Source organism: Glycine max, chromosome 4 (assembly GCF_000004515.6).
Source record: "Glycine max cultivar Williams 82 chromosome 4, Glycine_max_v4.0, whole genome shotgun sequence".
Lineage (NCBI taxonomy): Eukaryota > Viridiplantae > Streptophyta > Magnoliopsida > Fabales > Fabaceae > Glycine > Glycine max.
In genome coordinates, this window is record NC_016091.4 from 12,890,870 (window position 1) to 12,917,970 (window position 27,101).

At 31.7% G+C, this 27,101-nt stretch overlaps 1 protein-coding gene and 1 pseudogene across 1 annotated transcript in view; both read right to left on the reverse strand.

Annotated features, from left to right (window-relative positions):
• Nucleotides 1-1,027: 1,027 nt before the first annotated feature.
• Nucleotides 1,028-9,907, reverse strand: LOC100793567 (rust resistance kinase Lr10-like; annotated as a pseudogene).
• Nucleotides 9,908-23,972: 14,065 nt separating this feature from the next.
• The window catches only part of LOC100794972 (mitochondrial intermediate peptidase, mitochondrial), a 47,812-nt gene continuing 44,683 nt past the window's right edge, over nt 23,973-27,101 (reverse strand). Inside the window, exons 14-17 of the mRNA XM_003523819.5 lie at nt 26,232-26,299; nt 25,653-25,788; nt 25,358-25,523; nt 23,973-24,680 (exon numbers count right to left, since the gene is read on the reverse strand). Of these exons, the coding sequence (XP_003523867.2) occupies nt 24,436-24,680; nt 25,358-25,523; nt 25,653-25,788; nt 26,232-26,299 (615 nt within the window). The 3' untranslated portion in view covers nt 23,973-24,435. The remainder of the gene's footprint in view (nt 24,681-25,357; nt 25,524-25,652; nt 25,789-26,231; nt 26,300-27,101) is intronic.

The window sequence follows — 27,101 nt, forward strand, 5'->3', positions numbered from 1 at the left end:
TTTGGGTGGATTATTGATTGTTCAACTGAAAATAGATGTTAGGAAAAGTTGCTATTGTTAAATAGTGTACAATGTCAGTAATTATCCAATAGCACACAATGGCAAATTTTCCAGCAGCACTAATTAAAAGAAAAGGAACTAAGCAACACTAATTAATTTGATTTTTAATTTTAAAAAACACACTTTAATTATCACTATTATCATCATTTTCGTATGACTACCATTAGCAGGCCCAGCTGGCCCACTCATGACTCAACAACTTCAGCTGGAAACATGTGAAACAATATTTTTCGAACCCTTCATCACATCTAAGACATTGACGTATTTGAAAAATGAAATCCCAAAAGAGCAGTCCATTAAGAAATTGATCAAAGTTCTTTTCATCAGTCCAACTAGCAGTGGAAATTCTACATTCATTTTTAAAAAGAGAAAAAACATGCAATAGAAGCTTTTAAAAGAATGAGAATGGTATACAAATGCCTAAAGGGGATAAAAGAAAATCAAGTTCAATGCATACAAACTACACAATTCTTTACTGGCATAAATAATCATTCCCTCTGACTAACAAAATTTGTTGCCAGTCATTGCATTACTTACTTTTATGGTATTGGTCCAATAACAAGCTTGCTGATATCAACTAGGCATTAATCTTCAACTAATAACTTAAACTTCTAGCTTAGTTGGTTTGGTCCTTTGATGGTTTTCGTGTATATTGACTAACTGTCCTAAGATGTTGAGCATGGTTAGTATAGATACATTTCCATTTGATATGACCCTACCTACTTCAAATTAATAACTTAACCATCCAATTTTCTCACTGCCTATTAAAGCTTAATTTGTAAATTAACATAGAGAAATATGATAATAATAACTGCTACACGTGTCGCTTTCTTCATACCTAACTAACCGTGTGACCTAAAAGTAAGTAGTACCCAAACGAAGCTCCAGATCCAAATCATAACCTATAGGAAAACCTATCTCCAAGTCTATCCTAAGAATCTTTCCATTCTTCAACATTTTGCACCCATCATGATGAGGCTGAGTTGTTGTTAGGGTCAAGATTAAGGTTGTGCCTTATAGGTCCAGCAGCTTGACCTTGAACTTCATGAATTGAGGGTGATGACTGCCTCAACCTTGGTCTATCCCTCCTATGAACATTCATGTGTCCACCAAGTGCCTGAGCAGACTTAAACTCCTTTCTACAAAAGCTGCAAGTGTATGATCTTGGTGGCCATGGGAAGCCATTCACGTAGTCCTGATATGCAATATTATGTTTCCCAATTCAGAATTATCATTTATCATCCATTCTTGAAAGGGCTCCTGAGATCTTGTTTTTCAAGACCAGGTTTATACATAACTTCAAACTAGTGCCTCAAAAGCTTGGACAACCAATATTGTCGATTAGTTGTGGTAATTCTTTGGTGGAGCAGGTGCTTCAAGCCAATTTTCCATAGTCTTTATCCATTAAGGCAAAGGAAGCTTCTTACTCCTTTAACATCCTAAGAAATCGACCATTCTAGGACAGCTTGAACTCTAGAATGATCAATTTCCATAGTCTTTATCCATTAAGGAAAAGGAAGCTTCTTACTCCTTTAACATCCTAAGAAATCAACCTATACATTGTCAAAGAAAACTAACAAATGCTTCAATAATAATGGCCTAAATATTGAATTCGTGGTGGATTGGAAGCTGGAGGTCCAAATGGCATGGCAAGGTACTTATATTGCCCCTCATGTGTGCAAAAAGCAGTTTTGTGAGTATCCTCATCTCTCACACTTATTTCATGGAAACCAGATTTTAAATTCATCTTAGAGAAAGATGTGACCCGTGCAACTAATCCAACAACTCATTTATGGTAGGCATAGGTCATTTGTCTAATAGAGTGACCTTCTTCAACACCTTAGCTGGTATCACTAGAATAGAAAACAAGTGAAAAAAAAAAAGAGTAACCTTATTGCACGATGATGACATGATAGTTGGATCTACAAGGTGGTAGTCCCTTGGCCCTTGCTATTATAGAAAAAAAGAGTGATGCTTGTGAAGGATATGCTCTAGTTCTCCTCTATAGGAAGAACCTTGGTTGTATTATCATTGACAAGAACAAGGTGTTCTCACCAACTATTCCATGTCTCATATTATTCGATGCGAAGCTGTAGTTTGGTTTATATCTAGAACTTAATACCCCTTAAGTGTAAAAGTATTGCGACCATTATCCTGAAAACTTGTCCTCTTCTTTCTCCAATTTTTGTAGTCTTGCATAAGGTCTCCAATAACTCAACCTCTAGAATGATATTCACTCCTCCAAAATACAATACATATGCATCTACCACTATATTGTGCCTCACTCCTAACCTTGTCCTCAATAGCTTCAAATACCCCTGACTCTACCCTCTTCCTTATATAACAGACAAAAAATTTATTCTCTCTATATAACTAACTCCCCCTTTCTGTTAATACTTCTTATAGTGAATTATGGGCCCTGGTTAGCAAGTTGAAACTTCGGTCACTAAATCGGCCATATGAGATTCATGGCCTTGTTAAAAAGCCACCATCTACTGACTCTTTTTTATAATAGTAACAATGACGATTCTCATGCATCTATCCTAATTTGTTACTAAGTTGATCCTAGTGGGTTTACACTTCAATTTTAGTGACTTCCCTGGGAAAAGAAAACATAAGTTTAATGTAAAGTTCTTTTTATGCCTACACATTATTAAACAATATATATATATATATATATATATATATATATATATATATATATATGAATTTATGTTAAAGAGACACAGAACAGAACCATGCTATACGGCAACATAACCAAGATTTCAAGGGATCCTCTAAAAAACCAATAACAAAACTTGTTAAGGGAATTAACAAATAGCAGAATTTTTATTTAAAAAATACAGAGAGCAAATACAAAACAGAGCCATGCTATACTACCATATGTTTAGTGAAATGTTAGAGAAGAAAAGAATAATTTTACCTGCAATATTCCTTTTGTGGATGAAAGAAATAGCAAGTACAACTCCTAAAGCTACAGCAATGGAGGTTCCAATAATTATTTTGGAGCTCTTCTTGCTCTTGATAGATTCTTCACAGTTGAATTTGATCAAATAAAATAGAAATGGTTAAAGTCCACATTGAAGGATCAAGATTAAATTCTCAAAGATTATATATTTTGATTTACATTTAAGTTTAACACAAGGCTTACCTTTGGTGAAGGAGCAAAGACTGGTTGTGGCTTAAGTTCTACTGATGGTGGCGGTGTAACTGGGGTTGCAGGCTTACTTGGTTGTTCTTCGTGCAAAGAAATAAAAAAACAAGAACAATGGTTACCTATGATTGTTCATAAATGTTTGAGGAAACATACCAAATAATATTTCTACATGTAACAAAAACACTATGCATGTATTCTATGAGAACTGAAATTTGTGTTGTGATCCACTATCTCAACCATGGACCTAACTCTCAAGCCAACATTCCTTCTCATGTGCAAAGCAGGAACGCCAAATTGGTTCACCCTAGATCCGCTGGGAATGCGGATCATAGGGTTTGCCAGGATTGATTCCTTAGGCTTATATAGAAAACCAGACCAACAATAATCCTTAGGAATTCAGCAGACGAAGTAAGATCAAAGGAAAATTATTCTCCAAAAAATTCACCTTTACATTGAAATCCTATTGCAACCAATTAAAATTCATACTAGATAGTGCTTCATGAACAACAACACAAATAATAATTACTAGAACAAAGGGGTCACTGCTAATAGGCTCACTCACCTCTGATATAGTGTAAATCAAAGGGCCTGAGCCTAGTCTCAGGGTATCTAAAGCTTGAAACAGTCAAAGTACAACTTTCCTAAATAGATCACATGTAGGTTGCGACCAACTAAGGGAATTTAAAAGCTTAGTTTAAGGGAATTTATAACTAAGGGAAGTTAACATAATGGCAAGCACAAGCAAAACTTACCCTGTGATTGCGAGTACAAAGAAGAGCAAAGAGTGCTTTGGTGCCAATGAAATGGCTGCAAGGAAAGCAACGAACGTCATTCAAAGACAATGGCAGTGACGACATGAATTTTTCCGAAGCAAGAAAACTTACCAGGACACGGCGATGAGCATCATAGCAGACACAACCAGAGCGCGGCGACGACCTAAGGGTGGCTTTGCGAGACTGAGCGTGGGGGGTCAGGGACAATGGCAGTGACGAGGGTGGGTTTGCGAGACTGAGCATGAGCAGAGAAAAGGGTTTTGGGTTTTTAATTTAAGTAAAAACACAACATCGGTTTTTTTTAAAAATCGATGTTAACATAACCCCGTTAACATTGGTTTTATCAAGAACTGATGTTAACATGACCCCGTTAACACCGGTTTTGTCAATACCGATGTTAATAAACTCGTCTTATTTACAAGTATGCCACCGCGTTTGTGTTAACATCGGTTTTGTCCAAAACCGATGTTAACCTAGCAATGTTAAATGTATAATTTCTAGTAGTGATAACATGACTATATATATTTGAAATCTTTGAACAAAGTTTTAAATTTGATAACCCATTTTTTAACCTTTGAAATATAAAACAACATTAAAAGATATAGAGCAATGAAATATATAGTTGAGCAAGTGTTCAAGAAAAAAGCTATTGTGCATTATCAAATATTATTTTGTACTAGAGAATTAATTATTTGCAATTTCCATGGAAAAATCAGAAGAATTAATAAAGTCACTCATTATTGTTTGGCTAGAGTTGATTCTTGAATCCTCTGCAAATTCATGCGGATATAAAGAAGAATGTCTCTTTCAAGCATCTCCACTACTTTGTTCATAGAGGGGTGATCATTGGGTTTTAACTGTATACACCCAAGTGCAACTATGATCATCTTCTTTGCTAGTTCCTTCTCATCCTCTATGACATCTTCCATTTCTATATCTTTCTCTTTTCCAAGTTGATCATAAATCTAAAATGGAAAGTAAAGTTGGCTTGAATGCTCTGCATGAGGATCTAGGTTTTTCCTCTTGCTTGCCATCTCCATCAAAAGCATCCCCAAGCTGTAGACATCAGCCTTATGGGATATTCCTCCACTATTTTTATAAAATTCTAGAGCTATATACCCAATTGTCCCTATTGCTAACGTCATAGTGACAATGCTATTATCTATTGGATATAACTTTGCCAACCCAAAGTCAGATGCCTTTGGGGTGAATTTTTCATCGAGTAGCATGTTGTGGGGCTTGATATCAAAATGCAAAATCCACAACTCACACCCATGATAGAGACAAGCAATCCCACGAGCTACTCCAATTGATATATCATATATTTGCTCATAGCTTAAATGTATGCTTCCATCTTTGGAAAAAATAAATTTGTCAAGGGATCCATTAGGCATGAATTCATAAAAAAGAGCACGTTTGGAATCCTCAGCACAAAATCCAATTAGTTGTACTACATTCTCATGATGTATTCTTCCAATTGTTGCAACTTCACTACCAAAGTCGTGTCCATTACCTTTCGATTTACTCAACATTTTTATTGCTACACAAGGCCCATTATGCAAATTTCCCTTAAACTCGGAATAATAACCTCCTTCCCTTAATTTGTCCTTGAAACCTCCAACCATCTTCTTAATTTCCTTGTATGAGTATCCAATAGGCATGAAGTTATTTTGTTCTAGATAGGTTTCAATGTATTTGTACATTGACACATTTTTTTTCCGCCATTTGTATACCAACAACACAATAAACAATGGCACTCCAAAACAAAAATTTGACTACCCATACTATACAAATAGTCATGGCAAAATCTGCAAGAAATTGAGTGAATAATTAGCTTAATAAAGAATCATTTGATTACACTGTATATTAGTCAATTATTTTAATTATTATCAATATTTTGAAGTAAAATACTAAAATACTAATACAAATAATATGACATGTAAATATTAGAATCCTTTAGATGAGTAATCAATTAAGTCACTATGACATGTAGTAAAGACTAAAACAGTAATTTCAACAACAATAATATCAACCTAATTAGGACATTTTAATTTTCAAATTTCAATATATGAAAGCAAATAGACTATTATAAGCCAAATTTCAAAACAACAAATATGATGAATTATTTGTACATAATTATTTTTTTCAAATAATAATAATATGAATAAAGTGTAAATAAGGTGAGTTTCCATCACTTTTTTTAAATACTTCTATGTTTAAGAACTCTCTAAACACATTCCCGAATAACATTAACATATGAAGACAAAATAAAATTTTCAAACTAAGTGATTTCAAGGTGCTCAAATATAACCGAACTAAAAAAAGGTGAAAAAAGTTATCGAAGTCATTTTTTTGTCATCTAAAGTCTTTATTTTTTTACCTGTGTAAATTAATCCAGATAGCCATAAAAGTAAAGGAGCATATCACTTACACATATAAGTTCATTGCCTTCTTTTTATTTTACTAGTAACCATAGTTAATTAGTAAAAAAATTATATAAGTTTTGAACTCAACTCATAAAATTTCAGCATGACTTACTTTCTATAATTAGAGACTTCCAAAAGTCAACTTCCATTGAAAATTTCAAAATTAGTCACTACAATATTTTAATATATATGAGAAATTACCAAGGGTATCATATTAAAAATTCTTATAAATATTTAAAAAAGTTAAGCAAGATAAGTTCTAATACAATAATGCTAAACACATTTAATTGTTATTGAGCTTCTTGTTATGTTGTATGTTTCATGATCACCCAATTGTTCTACAATCTTGAACATTCCATCCTTAGCATGTTATCCTAAATAACTATGGGAATACTCAAAACAAACATCAAATAACTAAAAATATAATCACACAAAAACTCAAAAGATTCATCCTATGAATGTTATGTAAACACTCATAAATCAATAAACATTTAATTAAACATGATTCTTGAACATAAGGCAAGACAAGTAAAGTTATTCATCTGAAAGTCAATTAGTCATGAAATAACACGTGACATGCATCACAATATCATGCTGGCACCCCAAAAGTCAAGGAAGCACTAGAAGTCATGCACTAGAAATTAATGAATGTGCAAGTAACTAGTCATAGGATTTAACATCAAAAGCTTAGTGGTTAGTTGTGAACTTGGTTATACAATGGTTCTACCATTATACCATTATTTTAATCTATTTTCTCTAAGACTCCCCTTCTTAGAATTAATGATCTTATTCTTAACAGCATTAGACCGCCAAGAGATAGTGCATCTTTCCCTTAGCTTGCAGGTTATAACTCTTGACCTACAATTTACCCTCTCCTAACCAATCTCTAAAGAAATTGCATTGCTTTTAGCTTGTCCCACTCAAGGCTCAAGAAGCATGATTGGTTCATATTATTTAGTTCCTTTAATCTCCCTTAGGCATAGTTAGCTCTAGAGGTATTACTGTAAACATTTCATTAACTTTTATCTAATTTAAATGTAAACTAAGGACATGCAACAAGGTATTATAAATACATTACGACAAAGCACAAATAAATAATATTATGAATTTATTTGTTAGCAAATGCTCACAATATCTCTCATACATATGCAATTATATTATTTGCAAAATAAAAAATATATATTTGTCCCCTGTTTGCTTTACATGTACTATAGAGACAAGAATCATGGCAAACAATTTTTTCCCATCATTATAAATAATCAAAGATATGTTCAATCACAATCAATAATTAAATCATAATCAACAACATAGGACAACCCTTGCACACTAGAGAACATTTCAATAAAGTAATTAAGGAAATGGGTTTATCCCTCATAGAGATAGCAACCCTCATAGGAAAATTCAAAAACATGCAAGGCTATCCAACAAGTAATAGAAGTAACAAGTTGAATCAAACACTCAAAACATGTGGCAATTTAAAAATAGGAGATTTTAGATTTTTCACATAATATCATTACCGAAATCTCCTCTAATATCATAAGTCATTCCTCTACTTCAATCAAATGTGAGTTGCCACGAAAATTTGATAAATCATTCCCACGAAATCCAAATAACCCCACATATTAAGGATTTGAAGACACTATCGCTCCAGCGACAACTTCCCCATTTCCCATCTGATGAATAATCTATGTTTTCTTTTGCATAACTTTGACCACCTAATCCAAAGCTATATATGGAAAGCACCTCACTCGTTATTCCCATTATTAGTTCCAATGAATTTGCACACTGCCCCTCAGATATTAGATTGATCAAGTACAATACCCAAGGATTAGTAGGCATACCACCCCTCATATATTGGGTTGATCAGTCCCAATATCTAAAAGATTAGTATCTTACATTTATGGTTCTAATAAACAGTCCTATGTGCCCATATTTTATTTTTTGTAAACGAATCCACTACTAAAATTTGATTTAGGATCAAACTACTATGATACCATAAATGTAACACCCTTTGATTACAATAACAACCTGTAATAAAAATATACATTAAAATGTCCATAAAATAAGAATTTAGAAATTTGAATGGTTCAAAGTACTTTAAATATTATAATAAATGAGTCCTTATGTATGTATAAATAAACAACTTTATTCTCAAATATGGGCATCTACAAAGTTTAACTAATAATGAACTAAGTCTTCAATTCTCCTCTATCTCAAAAGTTTTTCCTTGAACTCTGAAAACAACACTTTTAATGAGACAATATTCCTAGTGAATAACATAAGTTCTAAAAGAGTTCTCAAATAGTGTTGTTCTTAGTTGGCGCGGTAACCGGAGAATCCAACCATGATATCCACAAAATTAAATTAAAAAGACTTAAATATGTTGGAGATCCCTGAAATATACCTGAATTTCGTAACTGATCCCTGAAAAAGTTTTGATTCTCGTTGGGTCTCTGAAACTTCAAGAGTTTTGTGGGAGATCCCTGTCGTTAGTCTCCGTCCAAAATGTAATGATGTGGTTGTTAGTTGGACACTTCAGTAATATGTATACGAAGCCACGTCAAAGGTATCAATGACATGACATGGCACCTGGATTTTTTTAATTTTTATATTTAATTTTTAAAAAAAATCCCGCACCCATTTTTCTTTTTTTCCCCTTTCTTCTTCCCCTCTTCTCTTCTTTCCTCATTGTTTCTCCTTCTCCGGCAACCCCAAAACACCAAACACCACATTTGTCCAAGTTGAAACCTCCTTTGTATAAGCCAACCCCAACCACACAACAACAATAGCTTGAAACCCAAACCCTACATAATCAAAATTTGAAATCCAACACCACTACCACCACAAACAACAATAAGGAACTCGTCCTTGGCTCCATCAAATTCAATATTGTATGTTTCGAACATCGATTACTCCCTCACAAACTCAGACCTTCACACGCTCTTCTCCACCTTTGGCCATATCGCACATGTCACTATCACAGAGCCACGTGCGGAGCCGCGGGGCTCACAGTCGAGCGGCGGGAGGATGGAGTTGGGGACAAAGGCTTGTAGTGGCCGCGAAGGTGGGGCCGAAGTTGACGACATCGAGGAAGCAGGGTGAAAATGGAAGGTGTGGTACTTGTGCATGTGGACGTGGGAGTGGTGGTGGTCGGAGGAGGGGGAGGCGAGTAGGAGGAAGATGCAAGGAGGGAAAAAAGAGGAATCGGTGGAAATTGAATTTGGGTTTTGGATTTGGGAAGAGAATTGGGAGAGAGAGGACAGGGAAGAGGTGACGGAGAATTTGCACACGGTAGGGCGGAGGGGGGGAGCAGCGGGCGAAGAACCAATCGAGGAAAGGAGGGAGGTGGGGAGGATGGTGTCGATGGAATCAGGGAAGGACGAGGAGGAGAGGAAGCCAATGATGGTGGCCAGGAGAGTGGCGGAGGAGGAGGTGTCATCGTCATCTTCGACGGTGTAGTTCACATGTTTGGGGGTCGGACGTGACTTCATACGTGTATCACTAACGTGTATCACTAACGTGTATCATGTTTTGGATGAAGACTAACGACAAGTATCTCCTATAAAACTTTTGAAGTTTCAAGGGCCTAATGAGAAGCAACAAATTTTCAGGGATCAGTTTTGAAATTCAAGTATATTTCAGGGATCTCCAACATATTTAATACAATTAAAAATCATATATACACACTTATAAAGCAACCATACAAAATTATTCACTCAATGAAAGAACACTCTAGTAAATAAACACCAACACTTCACTGCACTCAATTCTTGAACAAACAAATATCACGGACACAACTCATTGATTCCCAGAATCACTAGACATAATTCTTTGGTTCCCATAATTGGTGTGGATTTCAGATTCTTGAAAGGGTCTATGAGCTCATATCCATGTAATAGTGTCCCACAACCTTCCCCATCATAGAGGAGGTATCTAGAATCTCTTCCCATCCTAGATGGAGGTATCTATTATCTCATCCTTATCCTAGATAAAGGTATCTCGTATTTCTTCCCTGTCTCAGATGGAGGTATCTCATGCGTATCGAATCCTAAAATAAAATATACACTACCTCCACTTCCTAGAAGATGATGATTGATTCACACATAATTAGAAAACATCATTCTAGATAATTACCAAATAAATACTCTAATTCTATACACACTAATAACTCACAAAGTCATACCCCAAATTATAACATCATATAAGTCAATAAATAATTAACTATGAGATTCTCTTTGTTTCTTCTTTCTTCTCAATCCTATATAATCTACTAATTTTCTATTATCTGAAAGAAATCATTTATAAAATTCTACAAGAAAAGAATTGTCTATCCTTATATAAGTACAAGAGTATATGATTTAAGATTGAGTTACTTGAGATATATTTTCAATAGATTTGGCTAATAAAAACTTTCTTTATCTTTTTTACTCTATTATCCAGATTTATCTAATTATTAACATGATCTATTATTTTATTTTCTTTCAAGATATATTAAGATAAAACATGATAAGACTTAAAAATCGTTCTCAATGATCACCAATTCAAATATAACAAATACCTTCACAATAATAATCTTTTAATCATGTTAATTATTATATGAAACTGCTATACTTTCTTTTATAATTATTAAATAGTCTAGCAATTCTTATATCAACCACCTGATCTTTTTGATGGTAAAATTATTATTTAACTCAATTAGTTTTAAATAAAGTATTTAAAAAAATCATACTTTTTTAATTCAATTATTTCAATAAAATTTAATATATCATAATACAAGCATTCCAAATATATATATATATATATATATATATATATATATATATATATATATATAGACACACATAACTATATATCATCATAATTATAATCATTTTAATTCAAATAAATTCTTATACTAATAATTTTTATATTAAAATTAATAACAATAATTATAATAAAATTTTAGGATGCTACACCCAACATTAGTAATATGGTTAAATAAGCTTTTCAGTAAAAAAAAAAATTAAAAACTAAATGTTCTAGTCTAGGGTTCCTGGTGGGGATTGAGGTTCACTTTTAGAGCATAAGGTGTATTCTCATTTGTCCCTATCTTGGTGTTTGCCTTATATAGGGGCTCCACGAGGCAATCCTATCAAAACTTTCCTAATATTATAGGGATAAGATATGATAGGATATATTCAAGATATAACAAGATTTTACACTATATGATTAGATATGCCACTGTTATATATCAAGCATGACAATAAGTTATTGGGTTAGTCTGACCTAATACCGACCAAAGGATAGACAACCCCTCAAGTTTGAGTGCATAGCACAAAGAGGCTAAAAGCAACAAGGGATTGACATGGCACCGCCCAAAGGGTATGCTAACTAATTAAAATGCATTACTCTTAGTAAAACATCAATATGGTTCTTAAAATTGATACTATCCATCAAATTAGTTTGTAACATTGCAAAAGTAGTAAATTTGATTTCTAATGGGCAAATATTAATCAATTTGGGTGTATGTTGGTACATAGGATATAAGTCAATTTCTTCTTTAACATCAGTAGTGGGCATCTAGAACAAAATTAAAGTGACTAATGCTTGTCAAAATTGAAAACTATATTCATGTTTTACATCTGTTTTTTTTTTATTAATCAATTTTAATTACAAAGTCGTTATCTTGTTTTTGATCTGGTTCCTATTTTCAAATATTTGTAGAATAAATAGAGAAAGAAGTTGTTTTTACTATTTCTTGTACGAATTTTTTAAAATAGAAAACAAATTAAAAATAAACTGGCAATTTTGTAATTAAAAAGTAGAACAAAAGAATTAAAACAATAACACTTTCTCAAAGTAAACAAGCCCTAAATTATCGTTTTAATCTATAATGGGTCAAAATAAATGATAATGCCAATAATAAGGATGGATTGGATGTTTCACTTTTATTTGTATGTTTCTACTCATCTATATTAAATACCTTTGCTCATACACACTTTTATTTCTTATTTTCAGTTAATTGGTTCAATCAATAAGTTTTGACCTTTTTGCTAAGCTAACTGTTATTTTCTCTATAACAATTTTCAGTTATGATTAGGTAGTTGTTAGCTTGTTGGTTGTAGAGGCTATAAGTAGGTTAATCTTCATAGTTTCTAGTGAGATTCCAAATATCATTGTATTTTTTTTCTTTCTCTTATATCATTGTGAGAAAATTTGTAATTGAGTTGAAAGATATGTTGCATAAGGCCACAAAGGCCTAAGACTTAACATTTGGATTTGTGACTTTTGAGGGGATGGAGTGCTCACTCTCGTGTTACCATTTTCAAGATTCGATGTCAAGCATGAGGCTGGCTCTCCAACTTTTGATTGATAAGATTGACTCATGGTGGGAGCACAATGATGCGCTTCATGTTGATCGTTTCTACATCTACCTCTGTTATTGTCTAGTGTCGGTGGATGCACTAGAGATTAGGCCCCCTATGGTTGATCTTTATGTTTGGTGGACCTAGTCCAGATCATCTTATTACCATTTTTTTGTGCGCGTGCATAGGTTGTCATTCCATCCAAGTCTACCCCGCCACCTGTGGATAATGAGATGTCTTTTGTAGGATCTGACTATTCATCTAATGACTCTAAGGCTACTCTCCCTGCTTCAATTTCTCCATGGTCAATGTTACCTAAGCCTCGTGCACTGCTATCTGGGCCTCTTCGCTTATCTTTGACCTAGGCGGATTCCCGTAGGGTGGCACCACCCATGGTGAACTTGGTAGACCTTGTGTCTAAGAATGGAAAAGAGGATTCTAAGGAGGATACGTCTAGCAAGAAGGATCCATCAATGGAGGAGGACCTATCTATGGATGAGAGGGCCTAGTGACGGAGCTGGAGCTGATGGAGGAAGACTCTACATAGGATTCTTCTTATGGATCTTGTTAGAAGGCCGTGTACATCTTACTATACTTATTTTGAGTACAGTTGACTTGAGCTTGGGTATAGGTGAATGCTATAAGTCTTATATTTTCCACTTATGTGTATTTTAGGATGAATAGACCTAGGCTAAGACCTTTCGTATTATTTAGTCACCATATGCTTTATATCTCTTTTCTTAATACATTAGGACTGTATATGCTACTTATTTCTTCCACCAAGACACTTACACCTTGCTACTTATTATCACTTATGAAACTTATTTATGTACATATTGTGTTCATGGAGGTTCACTTGTTTATCCATATTTATTACTTGAGAACATATGGTTTATTTATGCTACAAATGATTCACGTTTACTTACTGACACGTGGTTTCATTATGTCATGTGTTTACAACGAGAAAATTATGTATGTTTCTAAAATGGAAACGAGTTTGAGAAATTTATATAAAAAGTTTTTATTTTTCACAAAATTTCCTTTACTTCATCTATCCTTATTAAGTGGTATGAATGTCATTGGAACGAACCATTTTAATAAAGGATAAGAAAGGGTTATTTTATATATCTATCTAAGCCCATATTTTAGGGCGTTGTCTCTTGTATCACCCCAGCTACTTTTAGGATCATTGATTGTCCCCACAAACACACATGAGACTTTTCAACGTGGTTTGTTCTCACTCACATGATTTTCAAGAAAAATTCTCTAAAGGTCACCCATCCCAAAATTTCTCCAAGCCAAGCACGCTTAATTGTTGAGTTTTTAAGTAATGGGCAACCAAAAAGTAGATGCATCTTGTTGTCATAGGTAATACCAATTAATTCTTTTAATTCATTGTCAACTATAAAGTCACATACTTGCAAAACCTTTAGATTCATCTCATTTGGGTGTGTATTCATTTCAAATTCAAATCCCTCCTATTGGAAGCCTGCCAGGAGCTACTCCTTGTCTGAGTCACAACTTTTTTGCACTGGCGACTACTCCTTAGCTTTTTCAGCATCTAGGATGTTACATGATGATGTAGAAATGTGGCGCAACCATGGGATTAAAATAGATAAATGTGTGAAAGTGTATGTCAAGGCTCTAATATCGAAATCCAGCATCCCAAGATATCCATATAGAGTCCAAAATAAAGAAATCACTTAAAGAATGTGTCCTTCCAAAATTAATTAGAAGTTATTGAGGAAATTAAGAATATTAATATATTTTTTCCTTTTTAATAAAGATAACATATTTATAGCTTTAGTTTAGTAATAAGTTAATTGGTGATATTAGGAATATATAATATTTTATTATTTCTTTTTATTTGGTTTCTAGGAAGTTTTATTTTTTCTTATATATAGAGAAAGCATAAGTACTCAAAAGAGAGATTATTATTGAATTAAAAATTGAGGCTTTCTCATTTTCTCAACCCTTGGTATTCTCTTGAATCAACAAGCAGTTGAACCCTATCTCAACTTCTCGGCATTCTTATGAATCAATGAGTTATCCTTAGTATTCTTACGAATCAACGATTTCTTGAAACCCTAGCTTAATCCCATTACTACATTGCATCAGTTGGTATCAGAAGTCAGTATGATCGGGCATGATATGACTAAGGAGACATGTTACTCATGCTAACCTGAAGAATGTGATTCAATTGATCAAGATCACATGGTTGTAGTTGAAGGTGGACCACTTAACACAACAATTGGTTTATTTTCAATCACAACCACCACACCATGTTTGTCTAGTCCTGGACATTGATCATCGAACCTGCGATGACAATGATTTTAACATTGATGACTACCCCTTTAATGTTCCCACTCAATCAGATTGTTGTTGGTAAGATGGATTCGAGTTCGATATGCTTAGTTTTGATGTCAATAGTGAACCTATTTACCACACAGATGATGAGTTTTGTAACATCCTAAATTTATGGACTATAGAAATAATAATCAAAAGACATCTTTTAAGGAATATCTTTTATAATTAATGATTAACGGATACCCTGAGGCATTATTAATAACAAGACCTTATAATAGGATTTGATGAAAATAAGATAATAGGACCCGGATGAGGAGTCAACGCCTAGGTTGGGCCAAGACACAACAAACACCCACACACCCACACGACTTTTATAAAGAAAGGTAGGGAGAGTTAGAGAGAAAAAGTGATAGAAAGAAAGAAAGAGTTAGTGAGAATGAGAAGAAAAGGAAGAAGAGAAGGAAAAGAGGAAGAGGGAGAAGGAGAAGAGATCAGAGCTTCAACGTGAGACCTCTACAATGTGAGTGTTTTCCCCTTAGCCCCATTGATTCCTTGTTTGTGATTGTTTTCCCCTATTTTCCCTTTTGAACCCAAAGTTAAGAAATTTGGGGATATTGATGATTAGGCATGATTGATGAGTTTTTTGATAAGTTTAATTGGATAGAAATACAACAGAAGTGTTTAGGGCTTGATTTTTGAGCTTAGGGATGCATGGGAAACCATTGTTGACCCCCTTTGTGCAGATCTCGCAAAATCACGATTCTACAAAAGCCTAGTACTCTTTGTGCGAGCAAGTTCCTAGGGGAGTTTGTTGGTTGGGCAAGTAAGTTGTCAGTGGAGTTAGCTAGCTAGGTGAGCGATGCTCACTGGACGAGTATAGGTGGAGAGAAATAGGTCTATAACCCTCTAGAAGTTGTTTGAGGATAGTTAAGGGTTAGATTGACTTAGTTGTTCCCTATGCTTGCCTCCATATATATAATCCTTGATGCTTGATTCTATGATGTATAGGTTGTTGTTGATAATTTCCTTGTTGGTAGATGTATTCTTCTGGATTGTGACATATGCTTAGGATTGTATGAAACGATGAATCTCTTAATGAAAGAAACTTAAGACACTTAAAACTATACCTATGCCTCTTAGAAAAGAAAAGGTTAGGGAGTTTCCCCTAAGGTTTTAAGTAAGAGTTTTTATGAAAAGTGTTTTAGTTTCAATAACAGCTTTCAGAAAAGAGTATCCCCTCAATGACATAAGGTATAACCTTCCCTGGTACCAATCACATCCAGCATACTATGGTGTGCAAAAGGCTAAGGATCCTTTATGTTACCAAGGAGTGATAAGTTTACAAAATGTTTATGAAAATGATTCTTTATGAAAAGGTTATTATGAAATAGTTTTAAAGAGAAAGTTAAGATCTCAAGTAAGGGAAGAGATAGGCAACCAAGAGGAGTTTCAAGAAAGTAAATCTAAGAGGCCCTCGCTAGAGGTGAGTGAAAGGACTGTCACCTAGACACTTATGGGGGAAAACCAACCATCTTCATCAGTGAAGGTGGGGTTCTTCATAGAGAAGGACACTTAAAGGAAAAAAGTAAAATAAACTCCTAGGTTGGCCCACTATCACATTCTTAATCATTGCATCATTTTGCAAATACTATGTTGGAGAATGTATCCCATGTTTACATACACAATCAAACAACTGACAATAGTCAATTGTGTTATCAAAATCATTACTACAAAAGAGTATGTTAATGTCTATTACAACATACATATCATCTACCTTATACTACAACAAAGTATGTTTTTTGTAACATTCGAAAAATGTCGCCAAAACATGAATAAATGTTACTAAAATATTTTCACGACATTTTATTGAATGTTGTGTATATCTCTTGTTGTTAAAGACTTTTAGTAACATTTTTTCATATTAATAACATTTATAAAAAATTTACTAAGGTTTTTAGTGACATTTTTTCATACTAATAACATTATTTTTAAAAATGTTACTAAAGGCTATAAGCAATATTTTTTCAATACATAGGCAACATTTTAAAAATGTTTCTAATATATATGTTTTGTAAACAACTTTGTATTAAAAATTATTCACTAAACAAATTAAACAAGGTGAAAAACAACAACCAATTAAATCAAACACCATATGAGAAAAGACAAAAAAATCAAATCATAAATAAACATGAATAATCAAATAATAAAAATTGATATATTTAAATCACCTTAACTATGAAAAACAATTAAACGGACATAAAATGGAGCTTTGTTCCCCAAACTGCAACAATCAGTAGAGATGGCTTACCAAAAACAATTTATTTTAGGCTTTTTGATTGGTAATATGTTGAAAATGGAAAATTAACCCATAAAATACACAAGGTAATTAGGTTTTGATCCCTTGTGCATTAATGTGGTGATTAACAAGTTGGTGAACAAGATTAATAGTTCAATCAGAAGGGACTCCAATTCTAAATCTTTGATTGGGGTGTTTGATATCTATGGTTTTGAAAACTTTAAATCTACACTACTACATAAAAAGGTTTTAACATCGGTTTTGGAGGAGTTTTAACATCAGTTTAGAACCGATGTTGACACTATCGTCATCGAAAGTAGGCAATTTTCAACATTGGTTTTAAAAAAATCGATGTTGAAAGTCATATACAACATTAATTTTTGGCAAAACCGATATTGAATGTGCTATACCACATCGATATAGCATCGGTTTTGGCCAAAACGGATGTGGTATAGCACATTCAATATTGGTTTTAGACCAACCGATGTTGTTTTTTTGCAATTTTTAAAATATTTCGTCTGTTTTTACAATGAATCAACCTGCAAATTAAAAGCAGAACTAACCCAGACAGTTTGTATAATTATGGTATTGATTAATATTGAATAAATAACTTGAAAATTATCACAAAACCATGATTCAAGTCATTGAAAAAATAGTGTAATAGTGGACAAATTGCTTAAAGTTACATAACATAATTTACAATTTAAGTAAAATAATATATCAAGTTTGTTGCTTGTATTTCTCATCGGTCTAAATTCAAAGAACTTATAAGGATCTCCAACTAAGACAATAAAAGATGTTAAACTAGAATTCCTAAGTCAAGTGTTAACAAGTATATTAAGTATGATACAATGAGGGAATATAAAAACTAACGACTGGGAATCAATAAAACATTTCAAATATAATTTTTGCATATATAACAAAGAAAAATAAATCAACCTATAATAACTCTTCTCACACTGAAAATAGGCAGATATTACCTTTGCTCTAAAATGCTTGGGATCTCTCTTCTCGCCTTCTTAATTTTTTATCTTATTTAAAAAAGCATAAAAAATAGTATAAATGAAATTTCTCTATGTAATACTATGATAAGAAGATAAAAAAGAAGGTATCTTATAATAATAATAAACAGAAAAGTAGGTAGTATATCGCTAGATGGCACAACTATGCAAAGAGTTTCTTCTCACCAAAACTATGCTACTATAAAAGTAAATGTATTTGGACATAGAAGAGTCCACATGCATTAGTTATAATATAGGACGGTATAAAAATTAACAATATTTTTTTATTAGTTAAAAAAATTAACAATATAAGATTGAATGTGTATCCTTAATTTTTATAAACATTAACTAATTTGACTCTTCTTAAAATAATATATTAATTTTAAATTAGAATATTTAAAAATATTTCTTCATTACAATATCACATTACATACAATCTCATAATATTGATGATTACTTGCTTAAAATAACTACATCCATATGAAGATTCTACCAGATGATTATTTATTATTTTATAAAAAAACCAAGCTAATTAAAAAAGTTTCAAGAGGATTAAAAGCAAATAAAGTTATAACAACCCACATTAAAATCAATTAAAGGATATTAAATCCATAATCAATCTTGACAAAGTTGTGGCTTGTGATTGTGAAAATGCAAAGCCAAAGCAACTACACCTCAAACACCACAAGTTTGTGCTTATATTTGCTGCATAGTTGCACACCATATTGATCTAAGGATTGTTTTTTCATGTTTTCTTTTTGTATAAAAAATGAACATTTTAAAAGCCATTATGAAAGATAAATTACTATACCCTTCAAAACCATGCATATCTCTCCATCTGTCTGCATCATTCATGCCATTTTCATTTCTCCTCTCAAATTCTCTCACCTTCTCTTCAATCCGTTGATCTTCTTCAATCTGTGGTTCGTCTTTATCAAGTCGTGTGTGGTTGTGGTTGGTGTCCATCATCGTTCCACTATCGCTGCCATGAGGTGCCGTGAGTTCTACTGGTTTTTTTGTGTTTTTATTCTATATTGAACATAAAGATTGTCAATCCATATGATCCATATGAATATTCAATCTGTACAATTCATACGGATTACCAATCCATAGGATTATAAGGATTCCAAATCCATATTTTTTTTAATTTTATATTTTTTTTATTTAATAAATTATTTGCTTAATAAAATTATTTATCAAAAATTTAATGTTTAAAATTTTCCATTATTTATTTATTTTTTAAATAAGTATTGTTGTTAATTTTATATAATTATTTAATTTAATAAATAAATAATTTATTTAATAAATTTTTTTATTTAAAATAAATTTATAAACTGTTTTTTTATATAATTATTTCATAAATATTTATTTTAATACTTTTATATATTTAAAATATTAATTTTTAAAATAGTTAAATTAAAAAAATTGCAAAATTTTATAATGTATATATTTTAAAATTTACTTAAACAAAAACAGGTAATATTGTATAAGAAAAATGTTTTTTTACTAATATATTTGTATGAATATTAAATATTTAATACTATTAAAGATTTATATAATATTTTTTTGAAGTTTAAAAATATAAAATTAATATCTGCATTCATTTATTAATATTTAAAAATATTAAAATAGTTATTTATAAAATAATAAAGTTTTAGTTTATTAGAAATAAAAAAAAATTGTACTTTGATTTTGACCATATATTTTAGTTTGCTAGATTTAGTGATTTCAAGTAAAAAAACTAAAAAAACAATTTCTACATTGATTTATGAATATATAAAAGTATTAAAATAAATATTTATAATATAATTAAATCTTTATTTATGAATAAATAAATTGTAATTTATAAAAAAATTAAAATAAAATTGTAGTTTGATTTTGATGAGGTATTTTAGTTTGCTAGATTAATCATTTAATGTTAATTTAATTTTTTTTATTACATTTGTTAAAATATACTACATTTAATAATATAGTAGGGTTTTAGAAGATTTTTTAATTAATTTGTTAGTTAGTTTTTGAGTAATAGTATGAAAAAAAATGTTTTGAAATATGAAAGTCAACTATTATTTGAACGATGACATTATTTGATATTAATGTGCAAATTTGTTGATTATGGTTAGAACCAGATGATTGCGTTAAGCTTTAGATAGAGTTTTAAGAAGAGCCTTAGGCCAACAACATATGCAAGTAGACAACGGACATATGCAGCTGTTGCTGAGAGGATGTTGACCATGTGGATCATGCTGCTGACGAGGTTCTCTAGCAGTCTCAGGAGCTAGTTACAAATTATGTAGTTACTCAGGGTTTTCCAGGTGGTCAAGTAAAGGCAGTCTATATCTGTTTGTTTTATAGGTACTATCTATGAGAAATATCAAATTGCAGGCATTGGTTAATTTCACTGCATCATGATGACTCCAACATCCTTCAGTTTATGTCAATGAATACACTCATCATGTTCAATAAGCTTCATTAGTTGTTGCATTTTACTATTATTGTCTCTTATAGAAGAATGATATGCATATGTTGCATTGCATACTTGCTTCATTGTTGTAGAACTGTTGGCATTGTGCTCCTTCAATGTCAGTTGACTAACATATGGATGTCCACCGAACGACTTAGCCAATGCATGATTATGACTTCTACATATTAAATTCACCATCCACTTTTCACCTCCCAACATTAGTTTCCCTCGCAGCTTAAAGGGACACCCACATTTTCTACTGCCAATAACTGTTCGTACTAAATCTTTCTTGTATGTCTTATATTTTCCACTCCTCTCAACCAATTAAAACATATGAGGTCCTTTCTCTCTTTCCATTATTTGTGTTTGACCTCATTATCATCGCCACAAAACCAATATTATACGCAACAGAGTGAGCCCAATGCAAAACGTCATCACGGGTAGCAAACACCTACAAAAGGGATAATATATGTTTAGTCTTCAAGGGACATTCATTTATTTACTTTAACAAAATACAAAATTGTATCAATACTTTAGAAGTATTAAAGGCATCACAACAATCAATATTTTCAAACATGTCAGGTTCCTCTCTGTTATCTTCATTCATATTAATTTCTTCCGATATTATGTTGTCATATACTCCGTCTATCTTTACAAAACATTAAAAAAAAAAAAATCAATGACAAACTAACGACCCCTAACGACACCATACATAATTCTAATTATTTATAAATAAATCTATTTATTTTAAACAACTTCCATGTTCAAATTTATTTTAAAATCTTTTACACTACATAAGTATGTCATATATCAATAAATGTGTTTTTTAACATATACTATCATATAATTTTATTATTTTTTCAGTGCATATACTAATATATTATATTGAAATTGATAAGCATATATGTGAAAATTTATATCAAAATTTTCATATTTTATACACTGCATAAACTTGAAGAGATTAAGAAAAACAACAAATGATTTTAGAATTAAAAAATAATAATTTGTGTTTACTTATCACTATTATTATTATTATAATAAAAAAATTGATTTCTATGAATAATTATTTGATATAATTTCTTATTTTAATCAGATTTTAGTTTTTTTTTTAATTTTTAATAATTTTTAGAAAATGGAATAAATGTTTAAAAAATATTTAAAAGAAATTTATTTTATATAAAAAAAATCTGTAACATTGATGGGAACCCTTATCGGGGTTGGTGTGAGCTAGAATGCTTCAATGGTGACTTAATTTGGCCCCGCTATTTTTACCCTTTCTTTATGTTTTCACACCTCCATTTTTTCTTATTTTTTTATGTGTTTAAATTGGAAATGATACGTTGACACCCTTTAAACTTAAAGAACAATACTATTTTTTAAACAATCAAGGAGTTGGTGTATGAAACAAAAAGGAAAAATATCTTGAAAAAATTTCAATATATCAATGTAATTTACTCTAAACAATGACAGATCAAGGGGAAACTAGCAAAGGCCTTGCCCCCTGAAAACTCCTTGTATTTGTTTTACTAACAACACTCTTTGTATATTTAAGAAGAGAAAAATAAAAATATTAATAGAGAAAAATAGAGTGTTAATTAAGTTAGTGTTTACATAACTTATCTCTAGTTTTACACATAAAATTAATAATAAATATTAGTGTCAAATTCATAATTTATTAGATAATTGTGTATAAAAAAATTAACTTCCCTTAAATATTTATCGGGATTCATCTTTGTCTATATATTAGCATATAAATATCAATGTAGCATCTAAATAACTTTCCAGACGACCCTAATCCTAGTTCACCTTATATTTCATGTTGCAACACCATGAAAAAAAAACAATTGTGATAGGATGGGTCAAATAAGGCCCAAAAAGAAAGCTAGTTAATGTAATAGTATTTACACAAATATTATAAAAAATTATAACTAAATTTATACAAAAATTAAAAATATATATTTTTAAAAAAAATTAGGTTATACAGATTGAGAATCAGTGTAACTTATACGGATTGATAATCTATAAGAATCAATCCGTATGATTCTTACAGATTGACAATCTGTATAAATCATACGAATTGTCAATTCATATAATTCTTACGAATTGCAAATTTGTATGTTTAATAGCACAGATCGAAGTTGTTGGAAAAAAACATATCTCCACCGTTAAACTGCAACACCAACCACAAACTATCAACGAACCACCGCAACAATGCACCTCGACCAAACCAGCTACAACAAGGAGGACCTCAGCCAAAATGAAACAAAAATGAATGGTGTATAAAGTAAATAATGAAAGAACGAAGGAAGAAGAAGTTAACAAGGATAATTTTGGAATATTTATAAAAGTGTTGGGTATGAAAGAAATTCTTCCCATGTAAGAAAAAAATTCCCCAAATTTAATGCAAACTTTTTAGTCTTATCCAATCACGGCCCAATGCATGCTAAATCCACAAAACTCATTAAAAACTCACAAAATTGAACATACTTAAGCTTAATTTTTTAGGCCCAAATTAAATTCAAACCTTTTTGGGCCCGCCCATCTTAGTTGATTTTCCTGTGGTGTAATTTGGTTTGCTTTTTGTTTAAAAAATTGTCTAATCCAAACATAAAAATTATATGTAATTTAATTTGGTTTGATTTGAATTTAATATCAAATTTGAACTAAACCAAATAATTTTTTTTTGTGATTTTTACTAAAATAATTATTTCATTATAATTTATCACTTTCTTTTCATCTTTTAAAAATCAAATTATATTGAAAACCAGTTAATTAGAATCTATAAAATTTGTTAATATGTTGAACATTCTATAATAAAAATTATTAAACTTTTATCTATTTAAGTACCTAATAGTCAAAATTAGATCTTATGTAATATAGTTAGAATTGCAATTTGATTTGGTTTGATTCAATTTTATAGATTCTAACTTCAAACCAAACCGAACATACAGGTTAGCCATAACCAATCCAATTGAATATCGAATTGGTTTGATTTTAAATTTTTAAGTAATTTTTATTTTTATTTTAAATTGATTTGGATTTGAATATGTACCTAAAAACTGAAATACTAGACAACAACAACAAATAACAATAAAAATAACAAATAACAAATAACAATAATGATAATAATAATAATGATAATGATAATAATAATAATAATAATAATAATACACTTGAGTACATGTCATACTTTGGTTATGTTAATTTTTACAAATGGTTATAATATCTTGAGGTATGACATTGAAATAATAGAATGAATAATGTAAAAGTGTAATGGTTAAAATAAAAAGTGATATAAAATATCTAAATAAAAAGAATATATAAAATAAATGAATGATGCTACACATTAACATCAATTCTCTAAGATGTCTACAAACATCTGATCCAGCCTGTGTTTAGATGCCATGTAGAAATATTCCTTACTTCATTTCGTTTCTTTTAATGCGAGTGTATGTGATTGACACATGAAATTGTACCTTGATCCTCTCTTTAAGTTTTTCATATGATAGGGATCGTTCAAGTGATACTATTGGCTGTCTCTGGAAAATATGCTGAGTGCTGGTTAAGTCCTATTTCTTTAAAATCTAAACAAATGGACCTGCTTCTGATATTATTCAAACAGCTTCATTTCATCACATAGGCATGAAATATCAGGCATTATCCCTCCATCACAATACCTATATATCCCGTCTCCTGCTAGATCATTCAACAATGCAGCAGGTTCTCTGGCTCCTCCATGCTGTAAGAATTTTGTTCTTAAAGCAAATCCTGTAGTGGGTGAAAGTGGATCCTCCTGGCACAGCTTCTTCCATATGGTTGCAGCAAAACACTTTGCATACAAATAGCTATAATAACCTGCATAAGAAGAAATTAAGTATTATACCAAATTTCCCCCTAAACTTAAAATTTCAATAAAGGAATAATCTCAAGCTGCAATAAAACATGTTTTGGTGGCATCAATAGGATAAATATAGCTACAACAATCATGTACAAAAATTCTAGCATTATTAGTATTGTATTGGACTATTTAAAACAGTAACATTTTATTCTTATTTCAAATTTAAAATTCAAAATGTGCAACACACAGCAAACTAGTTTATCAAAAGGAAATCAACTACCTGCTAATTCAAAACTAATGAGTTCTGTATATGTTAGGAACCAAGAATTGAAATGGCACAAAAAAAAAATTATTGAATAGGATGAGAAGAACAGAAAATAGGAGAGAAAATTCTCCTCCAAGGATTTTCCCTTCACAGAGGATTTCTCCTTTCACAAAGAGCTAATGCTCAATCTACAAATGATAAGATTCCCCTCTCTCCTATCCTTCTTCCCCTATTTATATCTAATAAACCCCTCTAACTAACTAACTAATCAATATCCTAACTGCAGTAACTAACTCCCCCTTCCTCATAGCCCTAGTATATGGCTAGGCATTTATTCATATATGCAAGCATCAAGTTATTCAGATTTCACTATGCTCAACATCATTGATACAAAGGGATTTAAAAAGAAAGTTCGGACTTCCAACACACCTGCACCATAATTAAGTAGATGACTAAATCGGGCCTCCCAATGTGTGCCTTCCACATGTTCACAACTAGTGTGCTCTCTTTTCAGTTTTGCAACAACAGAACTAATATCACCATGAGGGAATGGCTGCTCTCCAAAGAGTGTCTGGTCAACAAGAGCATAGAAGATCTGACAAAAAATACAATTAATGTGTTAAACTATGTTAACTATTTCTCCTTCATAAACAGAAAAGTTATGTACTAACCACTACTGTGTCCCCAGACAGGCAAAAGAAAAAAAAAGGAAAATTAAAAAAACCTGACGTTGCAGATCTGTTGCAGCAAACATATCTCTGGCACCCTGCATTGACTCAACCAACTTCTGTGGTATTTCTTCACCAGTTGAATGGTGTCTCGCAAATTTTTTCAAAACTCGATAATCCCATGCATAGTATCTGTGATAAAAAGTAATACTTAGTCAATCACACTCCACCAAATCAATATGACAGCATCAGCAATGAGCGGTAACTGAATTTGTCTAGATCATTCTTCCATTATTATTATTATGTAATTCTGAAGGCAAATTACGTAGGCCTTAATAGTAAATTAGATCGTAATAGTTATATAACAAGTTATTTAAGTGTGGTCTTCATTTAGTAAGTCCCTATCCCTGCCATCCAAATTATAGGGGCTAAAACGGATTAAAAAGTGTATGTGTAGCGACTAAACGAATTAAAAAGTGTGTGATGATTAAAATGATTAGTTTCCAGGTATAGGGACTAAAACATAAAGATTGTGCAGGTATAAGGATCTAATGAGTAATTAAACTTGTATTTTTTCTACCATCTCATTTAAGGTTAAGACTTAAAGACCATAGTTCTTGCAGCATTCTACTTACTCAAAGAGGTTGGATGGTATTTCTGCAAAATCAAGAACCGTTCTGGTGCCCGAAAAATGCTGGTAGTCCTACAATGAGAACATGGCAGCATCGGATTACAAAAGCAGCAAGCTTTTTTAAAGGTTTCAATTATCAAGAAATGCTTGCAAAGGTATTTTGGTTCATTAAACAATATGGTAAGACAGTTGATATAGTTACAATTTCAAAACTCATTAAAAAAAATGTCATTAAAGTTTAAATCAATTAGCTCAAATCATGTTCATACTTATGCCTTCATAATATTTGATGAGAAAGATATTTGACTTCCATAGATTACACATGTTACAGATATTAGAACATGTGAAACTCATAAATCCTAAAGATTACAATGTAGCCGACAGAGAAGCTACTACGGTATCTGCAGGAAGCATTTGCCTCCGGACCCTGGGTGACGCTTCAATTAGCCACATATGCCAACTCATGAATGAAGAACAAAAGAAAAGGCATTATCATTACATTAACTAGGGAAATGGAAACGGGAAAATTATATTTTATTATGCATTTATGTTATTTAGACAATAAGATTGCTAATATTCCTTTTATATTGTAGATATTCATACTCTTAACTAGATAGGAAGAATCTGATGTAAACAAGTGACGAATATGAATCCCCATAGTTTTGGAAATCCTTGTATATCGGACAGATTCTTTTTTTTTTTTTTCTTTTTACGGTCTCCCAAAGTAATTTCCCACCTAGTAGATAAAACCATGATTTTGAAACCCGGAATGGACTGGCCGGTTCAACCAGGAACCAGTCACGTGTCCAGTCCAGCGCTTCCTAAAGACCGGTGCATTCTTAAACCGGCACAAAATCGCTGAACCAGTCATAAA